Source organism: Oryza sativa, chromosome 7 (assembly GCF_034140825.1).
Source record: "Oryza sativa Japonica Group chromosome 7, ASM3414082v1".
Classification (NCBI taxonomy): Eukaryota; Viridiplantae; Streptophyta; class Magnoliopsida; order Poales; family Poaceae; genus Oryza; species Oryza sativa.
This window is the reverse complement of record NC_089041.1, coordinates 29,813,370-29,831,579: the sequence shown is the minus strand read 5'-3', so window position 1 is coordinate 29,831,579 and position 18,210 is coordinate 29,813,370. Positions and strand designations below refer to the sequence as shown.

Here is an 18,210-nt window from a genome sequence, read left to right as displayed (position 1 = left end):
CTAAATATACTATGAGTACTAAAACCAATACTCCCAACGTCAAATATCCTTAACATGAGGGAGCAATTCATTGAAAATTATCTTAAGTATTACACCAAGAAGAATGTCCAATGATGGCGCTTACCAAAACATTAGACAGAAGTGTTAGTTTTGGTATATGATACGATCGATATTAATAATGCCCCCCTCTCCCAGATTGACAAATTAGTATGTATTTAATTGGTCCCTAATACACAAAACCAATAGTAAACCATGAAGTCATCAATAGGAATAACATAAGTAGGCATAAAATGAATGGAATCTCATGAAAGGCTAGGCAACACTCCAAGTGGGAACTCGTTGTCATGACATTAGCTTTTTCCTAGCATGCTTGAGCACAAAACTGCATCCTTATCTACTATCTTGGAGGAAATGTGTTCTATTCCCACGAATTGTGGTTAAGTAACCACATATATAGATAGAAGAGAGACGGGATTTGTAAACATAATAAAAAAATCATCCAACAAAACGATGTGAGTAAATTTCATAAATTGCAATTATTTGGTCAAAACTATCACTTTGCTATAACTTTAGTTGAATATTTCAAAAAAAATGGGAATAATAGAGAACTGTTTTATTTAAAAAACGCAGCATTTCCCCATATATATGTATGACACATGGGCCAAAACTTGTCAGACACATAAAGTAGAAGCTTTTCGATACAATTGTATACCACTATTCCAGTTACCTGAAATGTCATAACTGATACTTTTGACAAAATAGTAGTAGTTCTTTGAAATTTACTCAAATAATTTCGTTATCCATGAGCATTTGAACAACTTGCGATCTAAGGCAAGACCAATCCGTTTGAACTTAATGCGGTTCACGAAATATTTAGCTATAACAACAAGGTTTGTCGTCTCACCGCAAGTAGTATTTGTAGAGTATGGAGATCGTTAGAACCAGTGTGTATGCGAGATCGGATCAAGCAGACAAAGGACATGTATTTATACTAGCTCGGGTCCTCTAGATGAGTAATAACTATACTCTAGTTTATATGTATTATGTATGGGAATACCACACATATTACAAAAATTAGAGATCTCTACTATTATAAAAATTAAAGATGTTTTTACCGGTAAATTGATACGTCATCCGTATTTGAGTCGTTCTTTAAGTTTTTATTGACTTTTGGAATTACATATTCGTATTTGAGTCAGCTTTTAATTCCATTCTCTTTTGGAAACATAGTGTCGACGAGTGATACTCGCAGACCGGATGAATAGAGTGTTGGGGTACATTGGAATGAGGGTCTACGTAGTACGACATCAAGCAAACAAAAGATAAGGATTATACTGGTTCAGGCCCCTTATCAGGTCATAGCCCTAGTCCAGTTTATATGGGATTTATAATGACAAGAACATATTACAAAGAGAGTAGTCGAAATAGATCATACCAACGAGATCGTGGTCGAGGGTTTCGATGAGATCTCCCAGCGATTTGGCCCCGCGTACTCTGGCTTTGTAAACTATAGTGGGTGTGTTGGCGATTAAATTGGATGCCCTTTCACCCCTCCCCGAGGGTCCCTTTTATACCATGAATCATCTTGACCCCCAAGAAAGACCTGAGGATATTGGATCTGGTACGGTGTAACCGAAATTCTATCCCTTCCGAGTAGGATTTTGGAAATCACTTAGACTCGTAGATATATTTTCCATAATTTGGAATGGATTCCAAATGGTATACAAGGAAACGATCCGTGTACATGAAGGTACACCTTATCTGTATATTCCATAAGTCGTAGGATAGAAGGTATGACTTATCCGTAACCCTGGCACATAGAAGGAGTTGTATAAGTAATCTATTATAAAAAAAACTGCATGCTAACTTGTAAAAACAATATCCAAGTGAATTCCCACAGATTAAGATAGGCTTCACTCGTTGCAACGCACGGATATTTTTTTTAGTATCTCTACTATTATAAAAGTTGAAGATGTTTTTGCCGGTACTTTAGTACGTCATCCGTGTATGAGTCGGTTTTTAAGTTCGTTCGCATTTGGAGATACATATCCGTATTTGAGTCAGGTTTTAAGTTCGTTCGCTTTTATAAAATACAGGAGTCATAAGAAATCTCTTTTAAAAAAACTCGCATGCTAACTTGAGATGATCGGACTCGGACTCCTAATTGCAGCTCATGATTTTTTCAGAAAAATACATATCCAAGCAAATTCTCATAGTGAATTTCGTATAAAAATAATAAAAATTAAAATAGTCTTCACCCGTTGCAACGCACGGACATTTTTTTCTAGTATAAAAAAAACTGCATGCTAACTTGTAAAAACAATATCCAAGTGAATTCCCACAGATTAAGATAGGCTTCACTCGTTGCAACGCACGGATATTTTTTCTAGTATCTCTACTATTATAAAAGTTGAAGATGTTTTTGCCGGTACTTTAGTACGTCATCCGTGTATGAGTCGGTTTTTAAGTTCGTTCGCATTTGGAGATACATATCCGTATTTGAGTCAGGTTTTAAGTTCGTTCGCTTTTATAAAATACAGGAGTCATAAGAAATCTCTTTTAAAAAAACTCGCATGCTAACTTGAGATGATCGGACTCGGACTCCTAATTGCAGCTCATGATTTTTTCAGAAAAATAAATATCCAAGCAAATTCTCATAGTGAATTTCGTATAAAAATAATAAAAATTAAAATAGTCTTCACCCGTTGCAACGCACGGACATTTTTTTCTAGTAGAGATAAAAGTTTGAAACACAAGTTGGAAATTTTTAATAAGTGGATTAGAGTAGTTTGGAAGTGGAGTCTGATCCACCTCATCCTTGGAGCAAGCAGGGTTTTTTTAGAGGAACATTAAATTCCATTATACCACTGGTTCGGCTAAATCGCCGGCAACCACCTCCTCCACATCTGGAGGAAAACCATCCCAGCTGAACTGAGTCGTCTGAGAACTATTATAGCTATAGGCTGCTAAAGCATGAGCCACTTTGTTACAATTGCGTGGGCAGTAATGGAAGCTAAAAACATTAAAAGAGTTTTCACAATGCTGTAATAGGAAAGGGGTGCGTGTGACATATCATCAATCAATAACCAGCCTAACCGTACCCTTTTTCTCCTTTTTTTTAAAAATTTTTTGGTCTCCTTGTTTAATTTGCACATTGTCGTCTTGCGATTACGGCTCCACGTGAGCGCGTGTGCGATCAGGAAAACACAGTTTGCCGGTAATCTCACTGTTAATCTCGCGTTTGACTATGTCGCGTGCCTGCTCCTTCCACCGCTGGTGCCTGGTTTCACCTTGTATGCATGCCACGTGAGATCTGGTAATTTTGCAAAAACCTCCTTGCTCATGTATAAAATTTTGAACTAACCCTCGATCCACCACCACAAAGCGCACAGGAACAGGAAGGGAGGGGGGCCGCCGCCGCCGTCATACTCATATCATATCTTCTTCTTCTTCTCCAAAAAAATACTAGTGTAATGTGTGATTTGTGAGAGATGATGGAGCTGTGTAGGATTCGAACCTTCCAGAAGAGCCTACTGAGGCCCCTCCTCCTCCTCCAGCATGCCCCTTGTAGAACCCTCCAAACCCTAGGGCGGTCCCCTTCGCCCTCGGTGTTCCGGCCCCCCCGCCGCCGCCCCCCGCTCCTCCTCCTCCTCCTCCGCTCCTCCTTCGCCTCCGTCTCTCCGGGTCCGGCCCCCGGGAGCGGGACAGGCGAATGCCCCCCGCCCCCGCCCGCGCCCTTGCCGCCCGACGAGCTCGCCTCCGACGACGACGCCTACTACCACGAGCACATTCTCGAGGCCACGCAGGAGGACCAAAGTCGCCTCGTTCCAGTCAAGGCCTACTTCCCCTGCACCAGGTTACTTGTTGCTTCTCTCCTCTCCTCTCCTCTTCTTCGCCTCCATCCATGTGATTCCATTCCCTGATTCTCTCTCTCTCTCTCTCTCTCTCTCTCTGCTGCAGCATCAACCTCAAGAGCCTCCAGTCCCAGAATTCCTTCAATGTCATCCCCCCCACTTCGCGTGCTACCAACTACGTCGTCCTCAGGTACTACGATGTCAAGGGAGACCCAGAGGTTAGCCAATCGCACCATCTACTCTTTCTTTTCGCACAATTCCATGTCCGGTGCTCAACTTGGTGGAATGCTATCCCTGGAATTTGCTATAATTGAGAAAATTGTTCAGTTAATGCAATGTTCAGTTGTAATGACATATTTTCAGTTAATGCAATGTTCAGTTGTAATGCCATTATTAGTTTGTGCTTAGTTCAATGGAGACAGTCTCCACTCTGCTCTTCCTGATAACATACTCATGCTTTAGTGGTATACAACATAGCTTCACAAGCGTTCCTTTTGCTTTTATGGATTTTTTGGGCTGAATGCGGCCGGAATTTATGTTCAAGTGTCCTTGCAACTTGGTTTTTCTTTTGCCTAATGAGTTGACTGCTTCTTTTTTTGTTTTATTAAACCATGCTAGAGAAAGTACTTGCTTGCTTGTAGTAACGATGCAAGTATGATTGCACTAATGCTTCTCGCCTGCGTGTTTTCTTCAGGGTTTTAAGGCTGGCATCATAGATGAAAGTCATTGCCACTATATGGTGGTGTTCCAATATGGGTCCATTGTGCTGTTTAATGTTTCTGATCATGAAGCGGATGGATACCTGAAAATTGTTGAGAAGCATGCATCAGGCTTACTTCCAGAGATGAGAAAAGATGGTAAGCCCTTGTTCTTCTCAAGACATGCTCATTTTTTCCTGAATTGGTAGAGTGCTTCAATATTTGTCCTATTTGGCCACTGTGGTCCTTCCTTATCATGTCAATGTTGTGTTGAGGATTAATCAGAAGTTAGTACTGGAACACTGGATATTTGCTGTTTTCCTAGTCCATGTGAGATGGTGATATGATGTTGAGTAGAGCATATCCATGCTGAAAGAAGCCTCCATAGCAGTGTCGTGGAAAACGATTGATACAACTGTTAAAATGGAGTCAGCGAGCTCCCGTCCGCGAAACGGTCTTCATTAGTCGTTCCTGAACATGTAATCACCATCATTACTGATTAATCCATCATTTTTTGACTAATCGTCCGTATAATCGGGCAAGATCACACGCCCCAGCCCATGACAACTACCCACCCACAGCTCACTGTTTGATGCACAGCTATGCATTATGAACTTTAATATATGTTGAATTAATGCCACTTCATGGTGGTTCTATTTTAAACATAGTAAGAATATGTTCAATATGCATTTACATCTCAAAAAATGGCAAACTATTATCAACTATGTACTCATATTTATAAAACGTTAAATTTCCATCAAATTCCGATTAATTATCCACATAACGATTAAACGTTTGGCCGTACCCTCTCTGTCCGACATCCGTCTTCCGCAGCACTGCTCCATAGTAGGCTACACTTCAAATTTTAACTGTTTCCATTGATCAACAGCTGGCAAACAAACTTGCATAGTTGTAAGTTACAACTTTAGAGCAGTGTTTGGCTTGACTTACAATATTTGCAATGTATACATAGCTGTAACTTACAATATTTGCTTTCTTATTCACATCCTGGCTTGACTTCATTGGCTTGCTTATTACAAGGTAGCATGTGGTCAATTTGAATGAGCTAAAAATGACTAAATATCTGGATAAGGAGTTATTCACTGCTGAAATACATTTTGATTTTCCAACTAAGGAGCCAAGGAACCAAACTAACAATCTTATACCCCATGTATGCCACTTCAGCCTAGCTAGGCTGGGCAGAACCAGCTGGACATCCAATAGTCCTATAATAAAGCTATTACGTGCATATATGCATGTCCACTATTTTCTGCATCTTATAAGTGTGACTACTATTGTAGTATTCTGTTTCGTTGGAACTTTTTGGGACATAAAAATTTGAAACCTTCAACTTCAGATTATGCTGTTGTTGAGAAGCCTACCTTGGAGACATGGATGCAGGGTGGACTTGACTTCATCATACTCAGGGACCTAAGTATCGATGGGATTCGTACAATTGGAAGTGTCCTTGGTCAGAGTATTGCCCTTGACTATTATATCCGGCAAGTATGTACAAGTTCATTTCACATGTATGGTTATGAAACGTTGAAACTTGGAAATATCTATTTAGTTATCTTCATTGTCAGGTAGATGGAATGGTAGCTGAGTTCACGGATATAAATCGTGGAATGGAAAAGACTGGTACCTTCACTATGGAAAGGAAAAAGCTTTTCCAGTTGGTAGGAAAGGCTAACTCTAACCTGGCAGATGTTATTCTCAAGCTTGGGCTTTTTGAAAGGTGAGTAGAACACCATACTGAGAACTATGTATTTAATAAACCTCCTTCTTTCATTCCCCATATTAAGAGCATTTTTTTGCATGCTGTTTGGCTCTGTTGCATATTACTTAGAAATACACATATTTTGTGAATGCATTTGCCTTATCCTGCTAGACTAGAGTACTATTTATTTCATGCAATGTTCAGACATTTTTATTTGTATCCATGCAAACTGGTTTAGAATACTATTAATTTGGAATGCAAAGCTCCTAAAGCGGGATGCCAGAATCATGCGAAACACAGTATTTGTTGTCCACTGGAATTAGGTCTGTTGTTTGGTAGTCGGTGTGTGAGCTGTATTGCTTCTCTGAGGTTGTTAGCTCAGTCTTATTACTTTTTATCCCAGCACTGTCTCACATGCATTGGATCAATCTTTTGGAGTTCTGCATTTAAACTTTATCTTTGCTGCCACTATTTAGAAAGCTTTATCTGTTCTCACATACTTACTGTAGAACTTTGTCAATTCCAGGTCAGACATTGCTTGGAAGAACGCAAACTATGCTCAGATTTGGGAATACCTTCGAGATGAATATGAGTTAACCCAAAGATTTGGGAACCTTGATTTTAAGTTGAAATTTGTTGAGGTAAGGCTCATGTAATGTAGAACGTTTTATAATTCACTTGATTATTTACTTGCATTGTAAATATTTGCATTGTGTCCTTATGTTATTCACCGTACTTTTAACCTGCAGCACAACATTCGTTTTCTTCAAGAGATCCTTCAGAACAGGAAGTCTGATTTTCTGGAATGGCTTATCATAATTTTGATTAGTGTGGAGATCCTGATATCTGTTTACAACATTGTTCAGGAGCAAATGTAGCTGACTATTGTGGGAATCCTTGCTGGGGCTGAAACCTCGTCAGAACCACTGTGGCACGAACCACGAATGACACGTTCTGTCTTGTGGATTTTTCAATGGATCAAGTAAGAGCCTTGTATATGCGTAAAATGGTTCATCACATTGCATTGTCCATAACGCAATGGCTTGGTTTAGCGCTTTAATTTATGGTGCCAGGACGTTGCAGAATCTGAGAACCCACCGCTTACTAGTAGAGAAAGGGTAAAGAAAAGATTGGTAGCCGTGTTGCTGGACGATACTCCTATCTTTGGCAATGTCAGCTTTTGCGGTCGATTAAGAAAGGGGTCTGGTTTTAGGACGTTGAACCGACTACTATAGCAACTGCTAGGTGCCCATGCGTGTTTACCAAAATTGAAAATCGATCCAAATGTTTTCAATTGGCTTTAGTAGAAAATTTAGCGTACACTTCATATTTTATTGATTTTCTACAAGCTATATTAAATAACGGATAATTTTGTACTAAGACACCAAGGTTGTTTGGGTTCTCCCTTCCCTTGCGTAAGTTGTTCTGGCTGATTGAGCTGGGCTTCAGTTTTTGGCTTTGCTTTTTCTCTCTTCCCTTGGTATAAGTCGGTGTTGTGTAACAAAAATTCTTTTTCTTCTAATATATTGACGTGCAATCCTTTTGCGCGTTCGTGAAAAAGGATTGTGGGAGCTGGCGAGAAAGAGAAAGGAAAAGATTGGGGCTGGCAGGACTTTCAAAAAAAAATGAAAAAGAAAAGCCTTGACAACAATAAGATTTGACTTTTTTTTAGCAAAATACTCTCTTCGGTTCGTAAAAAAATTAAATCGAAGTCACCTGTGCTAGGTTTATTTTTTATGGGACATATGGTTTGTTTGGTAACTTGAGGGAAGACGATTTGACGAGAGAATTGACGGTGAGATTAACATGAGAATTTAATTATTTTTTTAAGTTTCAATCTCTTGTTTGGTAGAGGTGGTAGAAAACAATAAGGAGTTTAGTTTAGGCAAAATAAAGGAGGACAATTACCACCCCTTATCTATGTGTTAGAAAATTTTCCATTTCCATCCCACCGAAATTTCATGTCTCCTAACCAATCCCAACCAAACAGAATAAGTAATAGTCTAATCCCTCTAAACCCAACCCCTCCTAAAACTTTACCCAACCAAACGGATCCAGAGGGAATAGACAATGAGGGAGAGTCGACATGATAGTTGTTTGCACTTTATAGGGGGGTTTAGAGGAAAGGAAGCCACACGTTCTTTCTGGCTACTTCATTGGATTATTAGTACAATATATTGGCTCCCATCGGATGGCCTAATCAGCCAAAGAAAAAGCCAAATTTTAAATTTTCAAGCTTAATTTTGAGATTGATTTTGAAATATTTTCAACATAGTTTCTTTTTCAACATTGGCTTTTAAGTCACCAAGAACATATTTATAAAAGTTTTACCTACAAATTTATTTTTATTTCCTAATAAGCCGTTTTGGCTTATTAGGAAATAAGCCAAACGATGGGGACCATTGTTTTCTCCACGTCTCTAAAAATATGTATTCTTAAAAGAAACTTTTGTACCAAACCATGTGCTGTAAATTATATTTGATTTATCAAGTAATTATTTTAATAATAATTTGCTGAATAAAAAACTGTTTCAAACCGGGGCATATGAGTCATGGAAGAGCCTATTCTTTTTAAGTAGATTAAGGGCCTGTTTAGTTCGCAAAATGAAAATTTTTGAGTGTCACATCAGATGTTTGATCGGATGTCGGAAGGTGTTTATGGGAGAATAGCTAATTTAGTCCCTAAAGTTTCTTTGTAGAAATCAGTTTAGTCACTAACCTTTTAAATAGTCTAAAGAAATCCTTAAACTTTGTCATAAGGTCTAGAATAATACTTGGGTCCACCAAAATTATCATATGGATATACCATGTCATCATTCATGCAAAATCTATGATGAAATGTCCAATTTACCCTTGCGTATATCATAGAAAAATAAATATAAGGTTGAATTAGACATAACCATAGGAAAAAATACATCTCTTTTTTTCACCCTTTTGAGGTATATTTTTGCTCTTACATTTTTCCTTTTGTTTTTTGTTTTTCTATGATATATGTAAGGGTAAATTGGACAAATCATATATATTTTGCATAGTAAGGTGACATGGCATATCTATGTGGTGATTTTGGTGGGACCAAGGACTATATCAGCCCACATGACAAATTTAAAGGACTTGTTTGGACAATATGAAAGATTAAGGACTAAAATGACCTAGGAGCGAAACTTTAGGGACCATATTGGCTATTCTCCCTTTTTGACACGAATGAAAAATCCAATTTCATAACTTGTCTGGAAACCGCGAGACGAATCTTTTGAGCCTAATTAATCCGTCATTAGCACATGCGAATTACTGTAGCACTTATGGTTAATTATGGACTAATTAAGCTCAAAAGATTCGTCTTGCGATTTCCTTTTTAACTGTGTAATTAGTTTTTCTTTTACTCTATATTTAATGCTCCATGCATATGTCTAAAGATTTGATTTAATGTTTTTCGAAAAAACTTTTGGAGGACTAACCGGGCCTAACGTGACTTGAAGAGCTGTGACAGCGCAAATCGTGAAACGCGGATGGACCTAGCATTATGGTGATGTAGGAAGTGCCTTGCTGGCAGTGGCAGGTACCGTGCAAGTGTAATACCATAGATCCGTTGGCTTATCTGATTACATGATGATGATTACTCCCTCCGTTTCACAAATATAAGTCATTTTAGCATTTTTCACATTTATATTGATGTTATGTCTAGATTCATTAACATCAATATGAATGTGGGAAATGCTAGAATGACTTACATTGTGAAACGGATCATTAACATCAATATGAATGTGGAAAATGCTAGAATGACTTACACTGTGAAACGGAGGGAGTATACGATTATGTAATGAAAAAAGGAGTACAATACTAGTCGCCGTCTCCCCGCAAAAAAAGTACTAGTTGTCGTCAAGTAGGGGAGTAATAATAATAATAATAATAAGGGATAATATACAGGCTGTGTTTAGTTCGTGTGCCAAATTTTTTTAAAGTATACGGACAAATATTTAAATATTAAACATAGACTAATAACAAAACAAATTACAGATTCCATCTGTAAACTGCGAGACGAATCTATTAAACCTAATTAATTCGTTATTAGCAAATGTTTACTGTAGCACCACATTATCAAATCATGGCGTAATTAGCTCAAAAGATTCGTCTCGCGATTTACATGCAAACCATGCAATTGATTTTTTTTTCATCTACGTTTAGTTCTATGCATGTGTCCAAATATTCGATGTGATGAAAAAATTGGAAATTCGAGGAAAAAAATTTAAATCTAAACACGGCCACAGTATAAAAAAAATAGTAGCGTTGTTGTTTATGAAAGAGGATGGTAAAGTAAGACAAGACAACGCAAGGGCCTAAAAAAGTGGAGACGAAGAAGAAGACGGAATATATTGCATTGGAAAAGTGAGCGCTTGGACGAGAGAAAAACTCGGATTCAAGCGTCCATATCAGTGGACACCACCAATGGGAGGTGGCCACGTGGGCAGGTCCCGGGTGGAATCTGGCGCGTTCACACGGGAGGTTCCGAAATTACGGCAACGCCACTGGAGTGCGAGGCGCAGGATGTGAGATCCACGGCGGGGGCTCCGCTACTAGAAACTTCTTCTGGTCGTGGGTGGTACGCACCCTCGCGCCTCGCCTTTATATTACTAGTAAGAAGATCTCATCCCTCCTTGGTGAGGTGAGGTGAGTTGAGTTGGGGATTGATTGATTGATTCGGATTGGGAAGAAGAAGAAGCAGGGGAGCATGGGCAGCAAGTCGTACCCGACGGTGAGCGATGAGTACCTGGCGGCCGTGGGCAAGGCGAAGCGCAAGCTCCGCGGCCTCATCGCCGAGAAGAACTGCGCCCCACTCATGCTCCGCCTCGCGTAACTTTCTTCTTCTTCTTCTTCTACTGATTAATTTCCAGAAGATAGAGTAGGAGGAGTAGATGTTGAATTGCAGTGGCTGGCTGGCTGCAGGTGGCACTCTGCTGGCACCTTCGATGTGTCGTCGAGGACCGGCGGGCCCTTCGGCACCATGAAGAACCCCGGCGAGCAGTCCCACGCCGCCAACGCCGGCCTCGACATCGCCGTCAGGCTTCTCGACCCCATCAAGGACCAACTTCCCATCCTCTCCTACGCCGACTTCTACCAGGTAAGGTTCACTTCCCTCCCTTCCTCCCTTCCTTCCTCTCAACTCATCAACCTCTTAATTGGAGTCTCTCCCTCTCTATTGGCAGCTTGCTGGCGTTGTGGCCGTCGAGGTCACCGGCGGACCTGAGGTCCCCTTCCATCCGGGCAGGCAGGTCAGAATCACATTTCCCATCCCTAAACCCTCTCCCTCTCTCTCCCCCCTTCTTCTTTCTTCTTCTGGTAGATGCAAATGGTATTTTTCTTAAGTCAATTCTTTTCTTTCGTCATCTTGTACGCCGCTGTTTCCTTTCCCTGAATTCTCCACTGTCTTGTGAATGTTGATGATGTGATGTGTTTGTTTCTAGGACAAGCCTGAGCCTCCTCCTGAAGGCCGTCTTCCTGATGCCACACAAGGTATTAAGATTTCCTCTGTATTAAGTTACCCCTATGACAATGCATTTCCCAATGTGTTGGTGATTAAATTTTCTAGATCTATGACCAGCATTTGTATGTGCTACTGATGGAGTAGTTCATATTGCAAGTCCATTACCAGAATTCTTTCATGCTTAAGTAAGTTGTGTAACCTACATAAGACTAAAATTTTCCAACCCTGTTTATGCAAACCACATTACTAAAGTTTGTTTTGTGTTCCTGTTTATTCTTCTTTCTTATATGGAGCATACATGTTACCTGTGTGTTCTTTAATTAACAGTGTGCCAATTTGTGGATGCGAGATAACTAATATGTCATGGTCTTCTGGCTGTTGGTCCAGGTTCTGACCACCTAAGGCAGGTCTTTTCTGCGCAGATGGGTTTGAGTGACAAGGACATAGTTGCTCTTTCTGGTGGTCACACCCTGGTTGGTACACTTGTGCAATTGCCCTAGTGTGTTTCTCATATCTTGTAACCGGAAGGGTTATTCATGCAGCTTCACTTCATCTTCTGTAGGGAAGATGCCACAAGGAGAGATCTGGCTTTGAGGGAGCCTGGACGTCCAACCCTTTGATCTTTGACAACTCTTACTTCACGTGCGTGATCTCTGATTCTTTTTAAAGATGCATCCTGTCTGTTGATAAACAGCCAGCCACAGCTTGTTTCCTTGTATGCTAAAGAATGAAAACCAAAATCTCCTCTCGATCAACAGCGAGCTTGTGAGTGGCGAGAAGGAAGGCCTTCTTCAGCTGCCAAGTGACAAAGCCCTCATGGCTGACCCAGCCTTCCGTCCACTGGTGGAGAAATATGCTGCGGTACACCCCTTGATCCTTGCATTATTTTCTCTCGTCTTCTTTCTAAAGAGTTGTTTTTTTTAAAATAAAAGAAATAAGAGAAATGGATCATCGTTGATCTCTTAAAAAGTAGATGATTGTTGCCTGATATGTAGGATGAGGACGCCTTCTTTGCGGATTACGCCGAGGCCCACCTCAAGCTCTCTGAACTGGGGTAAGGGATGCAACTGGTGTGCTTGTCTGTGATGCGTTATTGGAGTGCTTTGTGCCAGAGTTTCACTAATTATTGTTGTGTTTGTGGGTTTCAGATTTGCTGAGGAATAAGAAGCCTTTAGAGAGCGGGATATCCGCAAAAGATTAATGCCGATTTGTATTTTGCGCCTTAGAGTCAGTACGATCAAGACTGTCGTGGCGGTTGTAATAAAAATTAGTGTGCTTTGGGCCATCTTTTTATGTGATTCCAATTGTCTTTCTCTTCATTCTTGCTTTGATGCTCTTTGTCTGGACCTCTAGACCGCCGTATTGTACTGTGGAGTTTCAAAGTTACCAAGCTATTTGCTGTCAAGATAACTATGGATTGAATTCCCCTTGATGGATGAACCAACTGTTGTTGTTTGCCCGTTCTTCAGCTTTCGTTTGTGCGGCCATCGATCGCCATGCGTTGCTTAAACCCATTTCTAGCTCCCCTACCCTGCTGCATCCGCCCTCTTCTGCGCGATCGTTGGATTGCGAGTGGTTGGCTGGTTGCACGACTTGTGGAGACCGAAACAAATAATTTTTGGTCAAATTGATCGGTGGTACTGTCGGAGCATCTATTTTTTCTTTAGCTTAGATCGTATAATTGTAGGATTGGGATTTGTATATTAATATATACAGGTCGATTAAAACAATGCAACTATTCGTGATGTCATGTGACCTAAACAAATGTGTGCCATTTATGATATTTTTCAAGAGTGGTTCTTATAGACTTCTTACTAACAAAAATTCACGACAATTGGACTGAGCCTCAAAAGTTAATAAAAAAGAATCAAGATTCAGTCACAATGTGACGTTACGTTAGTGATACACAAACTTGTCAGATGGATACAATTTATAATACAGACTTGCAAAATACTTATTATATGTTGTATGATATGTGTGGCGCAAACTAACTATATTGTGACTAATCATGAGTTTGATTATAGTATTGTCACACGCAAACACGAGGACATACGACATATCCTATGCGTAAATAACCTTTATACATACTTTGTATTTATTAATTTTGTTATTGCAATACATTATTTTAGAAAGGAATTGTTGTAACCAATTGCATAATCCTTAATGCTAATTTGGATATGATGTGAACAAAATGAGGTAATGTAAAGATAAAAATGGCTGAAAACTGGTGCATTTAACTTTTTGTCACTTTAAACAGTCATGTGGAACCAACCTACCAACCATCCATCGATGTATTGGAATTGCACATTTCAAACGAGTTGAATGTGAGCAGATGGAAACGCAACGCTGTTGCTAGCCCAGAGAAAGAAAGACGAGGAAAGGAGGAGCAGGCGGCGGCGTCCAGGGTCCAGCAGCATAGCATTGAGCTTGAGCATGGTTTCCCCTTCGCTTCGGATCCCCGCGGCCGCGCGCGTCTTCGATCCCGCCATCAACACCCGCTGCCCTCCGCCCCACGCCGTCGTCATGCGCATGCGCAGTCGCAGCCGCCGTTCCATCGCTGCCTCCGCTTCGCCGCCGGGGGACCCCTCCATCCGCGACCCCATCTCACTGCCAAGTAAGGAGCCGCCTGCCTGTGCCTCTGCCTCTTTTTCCTTACTTTTTGGTCACTCACCAAGGTCACCACCAGGGCCGCTCACCAGCGCGGATCTGATGGAGGCCAGCGGAGACGGTTTGAAGGTCGCATACCAGGTTGCCCTCTCGCCCCCTCCCCCTCCCTCCTTCAATCCAATCAACTACTCAAATAATCCCTCTTCCTCTTCCTCCTCCTGCTATTTCAGGGATGCCCGGGTGCCTACAGTGAGGCCGCCGCCAAGAAGGCGTACCCGAGTTGCCACACCGTGCCCTGCGAATACTTCGAGACCGCCTTTCAGGTTTGCTGCTATCATCATCATCCCATAATCTTACTTCTGCTTGTTTTGCAATATGTATATAGGTAATGTAGATGTCTCATGCCAATGCAACCTTTACAATATATCATTATGTGTAATATTTGTCCACAATGCACCATCTTTTTTTATAGAGTCCCTAAGCTATTGAAGAAACAGATAAAGGCACAAATTTCCATTTCCTATTTTAGATCAAGAGGCTGACGCCCAGCTTTACTGAAAAAGCTTAAGGCTGGGGATTCCAGCTTACATGACAAGCATTAGCAATTTCCATTTCCTATCCTCATTTGGAAAGTCAACCAGATTTCATCCATCAAAGTTTCAATACGATCCATGCTTCTTTCAGGCTGTCGAAAATTGGGTGGCTGACCGCGCGGTCCTGCCACTTGAGAATTCCTTGGGTGGTAGCATCCATCGAAACTATGACCTTCTACTTCGCCATAGGCTGCACATTGTTGGTGAGGTGCGCCTTGCAGTTCGCCATTGCTTGTTAGCAAATCGTGGTGTGAAGATCCAAAATTTGAGAAGTGCCATGAGCCATCCTCAAGTAAGTTTACCCCCAACAATACTAATCTATTCTCGACCCTTTGTTATTTGCTTGTCAGAATGAACCTTTAGGGTCATTTTCTTTCTTCTTAATTAATTTTGTAGGCTCTTGCACAGTGTGAACAAACACTGACAAAGTTAGGCATCGAGCATAGAGAAGCTGTTGACGATACAGCAGGTGCAGCAAAGGTAGGATGGTGTTTATATTTACCTGGTACATTGGACTATAATCACGATAAGTCAATTCAATCTATTTGGATAACGTAATTTAGTAGTTTAGAACAGCGAGGGAACCATCATGTTAAGTCTGTGGTCACTAATCAAATAATGTTGTTCCCTAGCTTATTGCAGAACAAAAGCTCCAGGACACTGGAGCAGTTGCTAGTTCATTGGCAGCTCAACTTTATGGACTGGATATTCTTGCAGAAAATATTCAGGTAGAACAATGCCATACCTAATTTGGAAGAAGTCACCTGCTCTTCCTATTCTTTCAACAGTGACTCAACTCATTGTGTAGGATGACACCGATAATGTAACACGCTTTATGATGCTGGCTCGGGAACCCATTATTCCTCGTACTGATAAGCCATTCAAGGTACCGTATGCAGAGAATATTCAAGTTTATTGTTCACCCTTTCCTTGTGAATTAAAGAAAATCTGGTCTTGTATCATATGATATCCAGACTAGCATAGTCTTTTCTTTGGAAGAAGGGCCTGGGCAACTATTTAAGGCGCTGGCAGTGTTTGCACTGAGAAAAATTAACCTCACCAAGGTGAACACTCTGCTACCATGCTTTAACAGTTCTATTTCTCACTCTTTATCATGATTGCTTTAATAGTTCATCATTTGTTCCTCTCCTTTTTTTTTGCATGGTATGCAGATGGAAAGCCGTCCACACAAGAAAAAGCCTCTACGTATAGCTGATGATAATTGTTCTGCACCATTGAAGTAATGTTTTTTTCCTGTTTAACTTCCCTTTAATAATACTCACTGTGATAAGATCCTCGCTCCCACCTATTCCTCCCTTAAATTATCATGTGGAGCAGGCATTTCGACTACCTCTTCTATGTAGATCTTGAGGCGTCAATGGCTGATCCAAATGCTCAAAATGCTCTGGCAAACTTAAAGGTATGTTCTCATGGTCTAGAAGTAACTAAGATTGCAGTGACTCAATTCTCTGTTCTTTTTTTTCATGGGCAGGAGTTCGCAACCTTTCTAAGAGTTCTTGGGAGCTATCCTACCGATGTCAGTGAAGCATGAATTGTCAAGTACCTGTTTTGAATATACTTGTGAGTAAATAAATGCTTTCACAATCAATGTTTGGCTCCAGAAGAGAATCCTTCCTTTTTCTTTTTAGTTCATAATGAGAAATATTTTGTGACCTAAATCTACAGTTTATTTCTATTCAAAATTATTCCTTCTCTTCTTGAATGAACTTTCTGAATGTCACTCTGGTCATTTTGTTCAAGTGTGAGACTTCTCATGCAAGCTGCATAAGAATTACGGTGACCCAACATTACACAGCCTTTGGTGGCATGCCGCGTTCATCGTTCCCATGAAGCTAACATTTGCTAAGTAATGAGTCATGCTACCTAGGATAGAGGAATGCCTCCCTAGAATAATTTAGAGTGGAATCTGAAGAAGAATGTTGCTTGTAATTTATTGATCTTTCTGTTAATTTTGTGTAATAAACCCAATTTCATCGAAGAACTAATGAAAAAATATGCACACACGGTCCAACACAAACTAAGTAGCAGCTTGAGTATTACACTCTGCAAGTCCTATTCAAATAATGTTAATATGCATTTTTTTATTTTATTTTGCAAATCAATGATGCTACCATTCTAATGCTTAAGTTGTTTTGCCATCCAGGGACCAGCGTTATCATGAATGAGCTTACGATTGGTTCTATCGCCAACTTGGAAGCACCGATAGCAGAAGTGGTACTAACTTGGAGGGTAACGATATGACATATTGATAGAGAGAATGGCACAAAGGTGCACGATGTTTTGTTCTTGTTTTTAAGTTCTCATTGTTGTGTTAGTGACGATTTCCTTTTGAAAGGGGCCTTTATGCAATATCCCACTTACCCAAAAGAACAGTGATGAGATATCAAAGCTAAGGCCAAAGAATTGGTTGTTTGTCATTACAGTTCGGCATTTCCTTTTTTATACTGAGATTTGTCTGTTGATTCACAGATTTTTTTACGAGTACCACATCATCGCGTATGTTGTGTTATCTCGTTGTCATTTTTTTTTAAAAAAAAATATTCTAGAGCATGAGCATTAGGCATTAGCAGTGGCTTTGAACAAGAGCCAGAAACTTATTACCATCTTAATGATGCTATCAATAGTTTCAGTGCCAAATAGCTAAGGCAGTTAGAACTTTCAGGCTTGCAGATGTTACGTATGACGTTAGTAATCGCAAAGGTTGATCATGTCCATTGGTGGAATAGGCATGTCAGCATGGCAACATATACAAGGCGTTTCGGTAGGTATTGATCAAATCATTGAAAACTTGGAGGACTCCATCACTGTTCTCTGTTCTTATCCTGGTTCCTGGTGCTCTTACCATCTTCAACGTTAAATTCACATGTCCAGATAACCCGAACACACCTACCAATCCAATGCAACAGGTCCTTTTGAAGTCGGATCTAGAACAACTTACTGCAATGAACACAGATGCTTTCATGCTCAGATATACAGTAAGCGAACAAGGTTAACCAGAAGAGATAAAATTGGAAACAATAGCGTATCAACATCACAACGCATTCACCTTTGAAGCTGGATGACGCTGATACAGCTGTTCAAATAGCCTTGCTGACACTGGCTAAACAGCTGAAGGAGAAAACATGGTTTGAGAACTTCTCACTTACACAAGCATAGCTTTAATTTAATGGTCATGAGAGACTCCGCAGCTAGCTTTCAGCATTGCATGATAAATTTCTGACTGCTGAAATTATAACTAC

At 40.4% G+C, this 18,210-nt stretch overlaps 3 protein-coding genes across 3 annotated transcripts; all 3 read left to right on the top strand.

The window, feature by feature from the left end:
• The first annotated feature begins 3,413 nt into the window (after window positions 1-3,413).
• LOC4344398 (protein RETARDED ROOT GROWTH, mitochondrial) lies at window positions 3,414-7,332 on the top strand. Its single transcript, XM_015791066.3, has 7 exons — window positions 3,414-3,856; window positions 3,961-4,072; window positions 4,549-4,711; window positions 5,910-6,058; window positions 6,139-6,290; window positions 6,799-6,913; window positions 7,022-7,332. The coding sequence occupies exons 1-7, from the start codon at window positions 3,492-3,494 to the stop codon at window positions 7,148-7,150; spliced, it is 1,185 nt and encodes a 394-aa protein (XP_015646552.1). The 5' UTR covers window positions 3,414-3,491; the 3' UTR covers window positions 7,151-7,332.
• Window positions 7,333-10,872: 3,540 nt separating this feature from the next.
• LOC4344397 (L-ascorbate peroxidase 2, cytosolic-like) lies at window positions 10,873-13,508 on the top strand. Its single transcript, NM_001403284.1, has 9 exons — window positions 10,873-11,119; window positions 11,213-11,387; window positions 11,473-11,538; window positions 11,731-11,779; window positions 12,138-12,223; window positions 12,313-12,392; window positions 12,509-12,611; window positions 12,746-12,804; window positions 12,899-13,508. Exons 1-9 carry the CDS (start codon window positions 10,998-11,000, stop codon window positions 12,912-12,914), a joined length of 756 nt encoding a protein of 251 aa, NP_001390213.1. The 5' UTR covers window positions 10,873-10,997; the 3' UTR covers window positions 12,915-13,508.
• A 570-nt stretch (window positions 13,509-14,078) lies between these two features.
• Window positions 14,079-17,436, top strand: LOC4344396 (arogenate dehydratase/prephenate dehydratase 2, chloroplastic). The gene is made up of 12 exons (NM_001403279.1): window positions 14,079-14,364; window positions 14,437-14,498; window positions 14,588-14,680; window positions 15,042-15,242; window positions 15,347-15,430; window positions 15,583-15,678; window positions 15,759-15,836; window positions 15,925-16,014; window positions 16,123-16,190; window positions 16,289-16,370; window positions 16,443-16,531; window positions 17,115-17,436. The coding sequence occupies exons 1-11, from the start codon at window positions 14,184-14,186 to the stop codon at window positions 16,500-16,502; spliced, it is 1,095 nt and encodes a 364-aa protein (NP_001390208.1). The 5' UTR covers window positions 14,079-14,183; the 3' UTR covers window positions 16,503-16,531; window positions 17,115-17,436.
• Window positions 17,437-18,210: the final 774 nt, after the last annotated feature.

Bases quoted from the DNA above. Each gene is read 5' to 3' on its own strand.
- LOC4344398 (XM_015791066.3), top strand. From the start codon at position 3,492: ATGATGGAGCTGTGTAGGATTCGAACCTTCCAGAAGAGCCTACTGAGG. The intron at 4,073-4,548 runs GTTAGCCAATCG...TGTTTTCTTCAG, and splicing joins ATGTCAAGGGAGACCCAGAG to GGTTTTAAGGCTGGCATCAT. The intron at 4,712-5,909 runs GTAAGCCCTTGT...CTTCAACTTCAG, and splicing joins TCCAGAGATGAGAAAAGATG to ATTATGCTGTTGTTGAGAAG.
- LOC4344397 (NM_001403284.1), top strand. From the start codon at position 10,998: ATGGGCAGCAAGTCGTACCCGACGGTGAGCGATGAGTACCTGGCGGCC. The intron at 11,539-11,730 runs GTCAGAATCACA...GTTTGTTTCTAG, and splicing joins CCTTCCATCCGGGCAGGCAG to GACAAGCCTGAGCCTCCTCC. The intron at 11,780-12,137 runs GTATTAAGATTT...CTGTTGGTCCAG, and splicing joins TCTTCCTGATGCCACACAAG to GTTCTGACCACCTAAGGCAG.
- LOC4344396 (NM_001403279.1), top strand. From the start codon at position 14,184: ATGGTTTCCCCTTCGCTTCGGATCCCCGCGGCCGCGCGCGTCTTCGAT. The intron at 14,681-15,041 runs GTTTGCTGCTAT...TGCTTCTTTCAG, and splicing joins ACTTCGAGACCGCCTTTCAG to GCTGTCGAAAATTGGGTGGC. The intron at 16,371-16,442 runs GTATGTTCTCAT...TTTCATGGGCAG, and splicing joins ATGCTCTGGCAAACTTAAAG to GAGTTCGCAACCTTTCTAAG.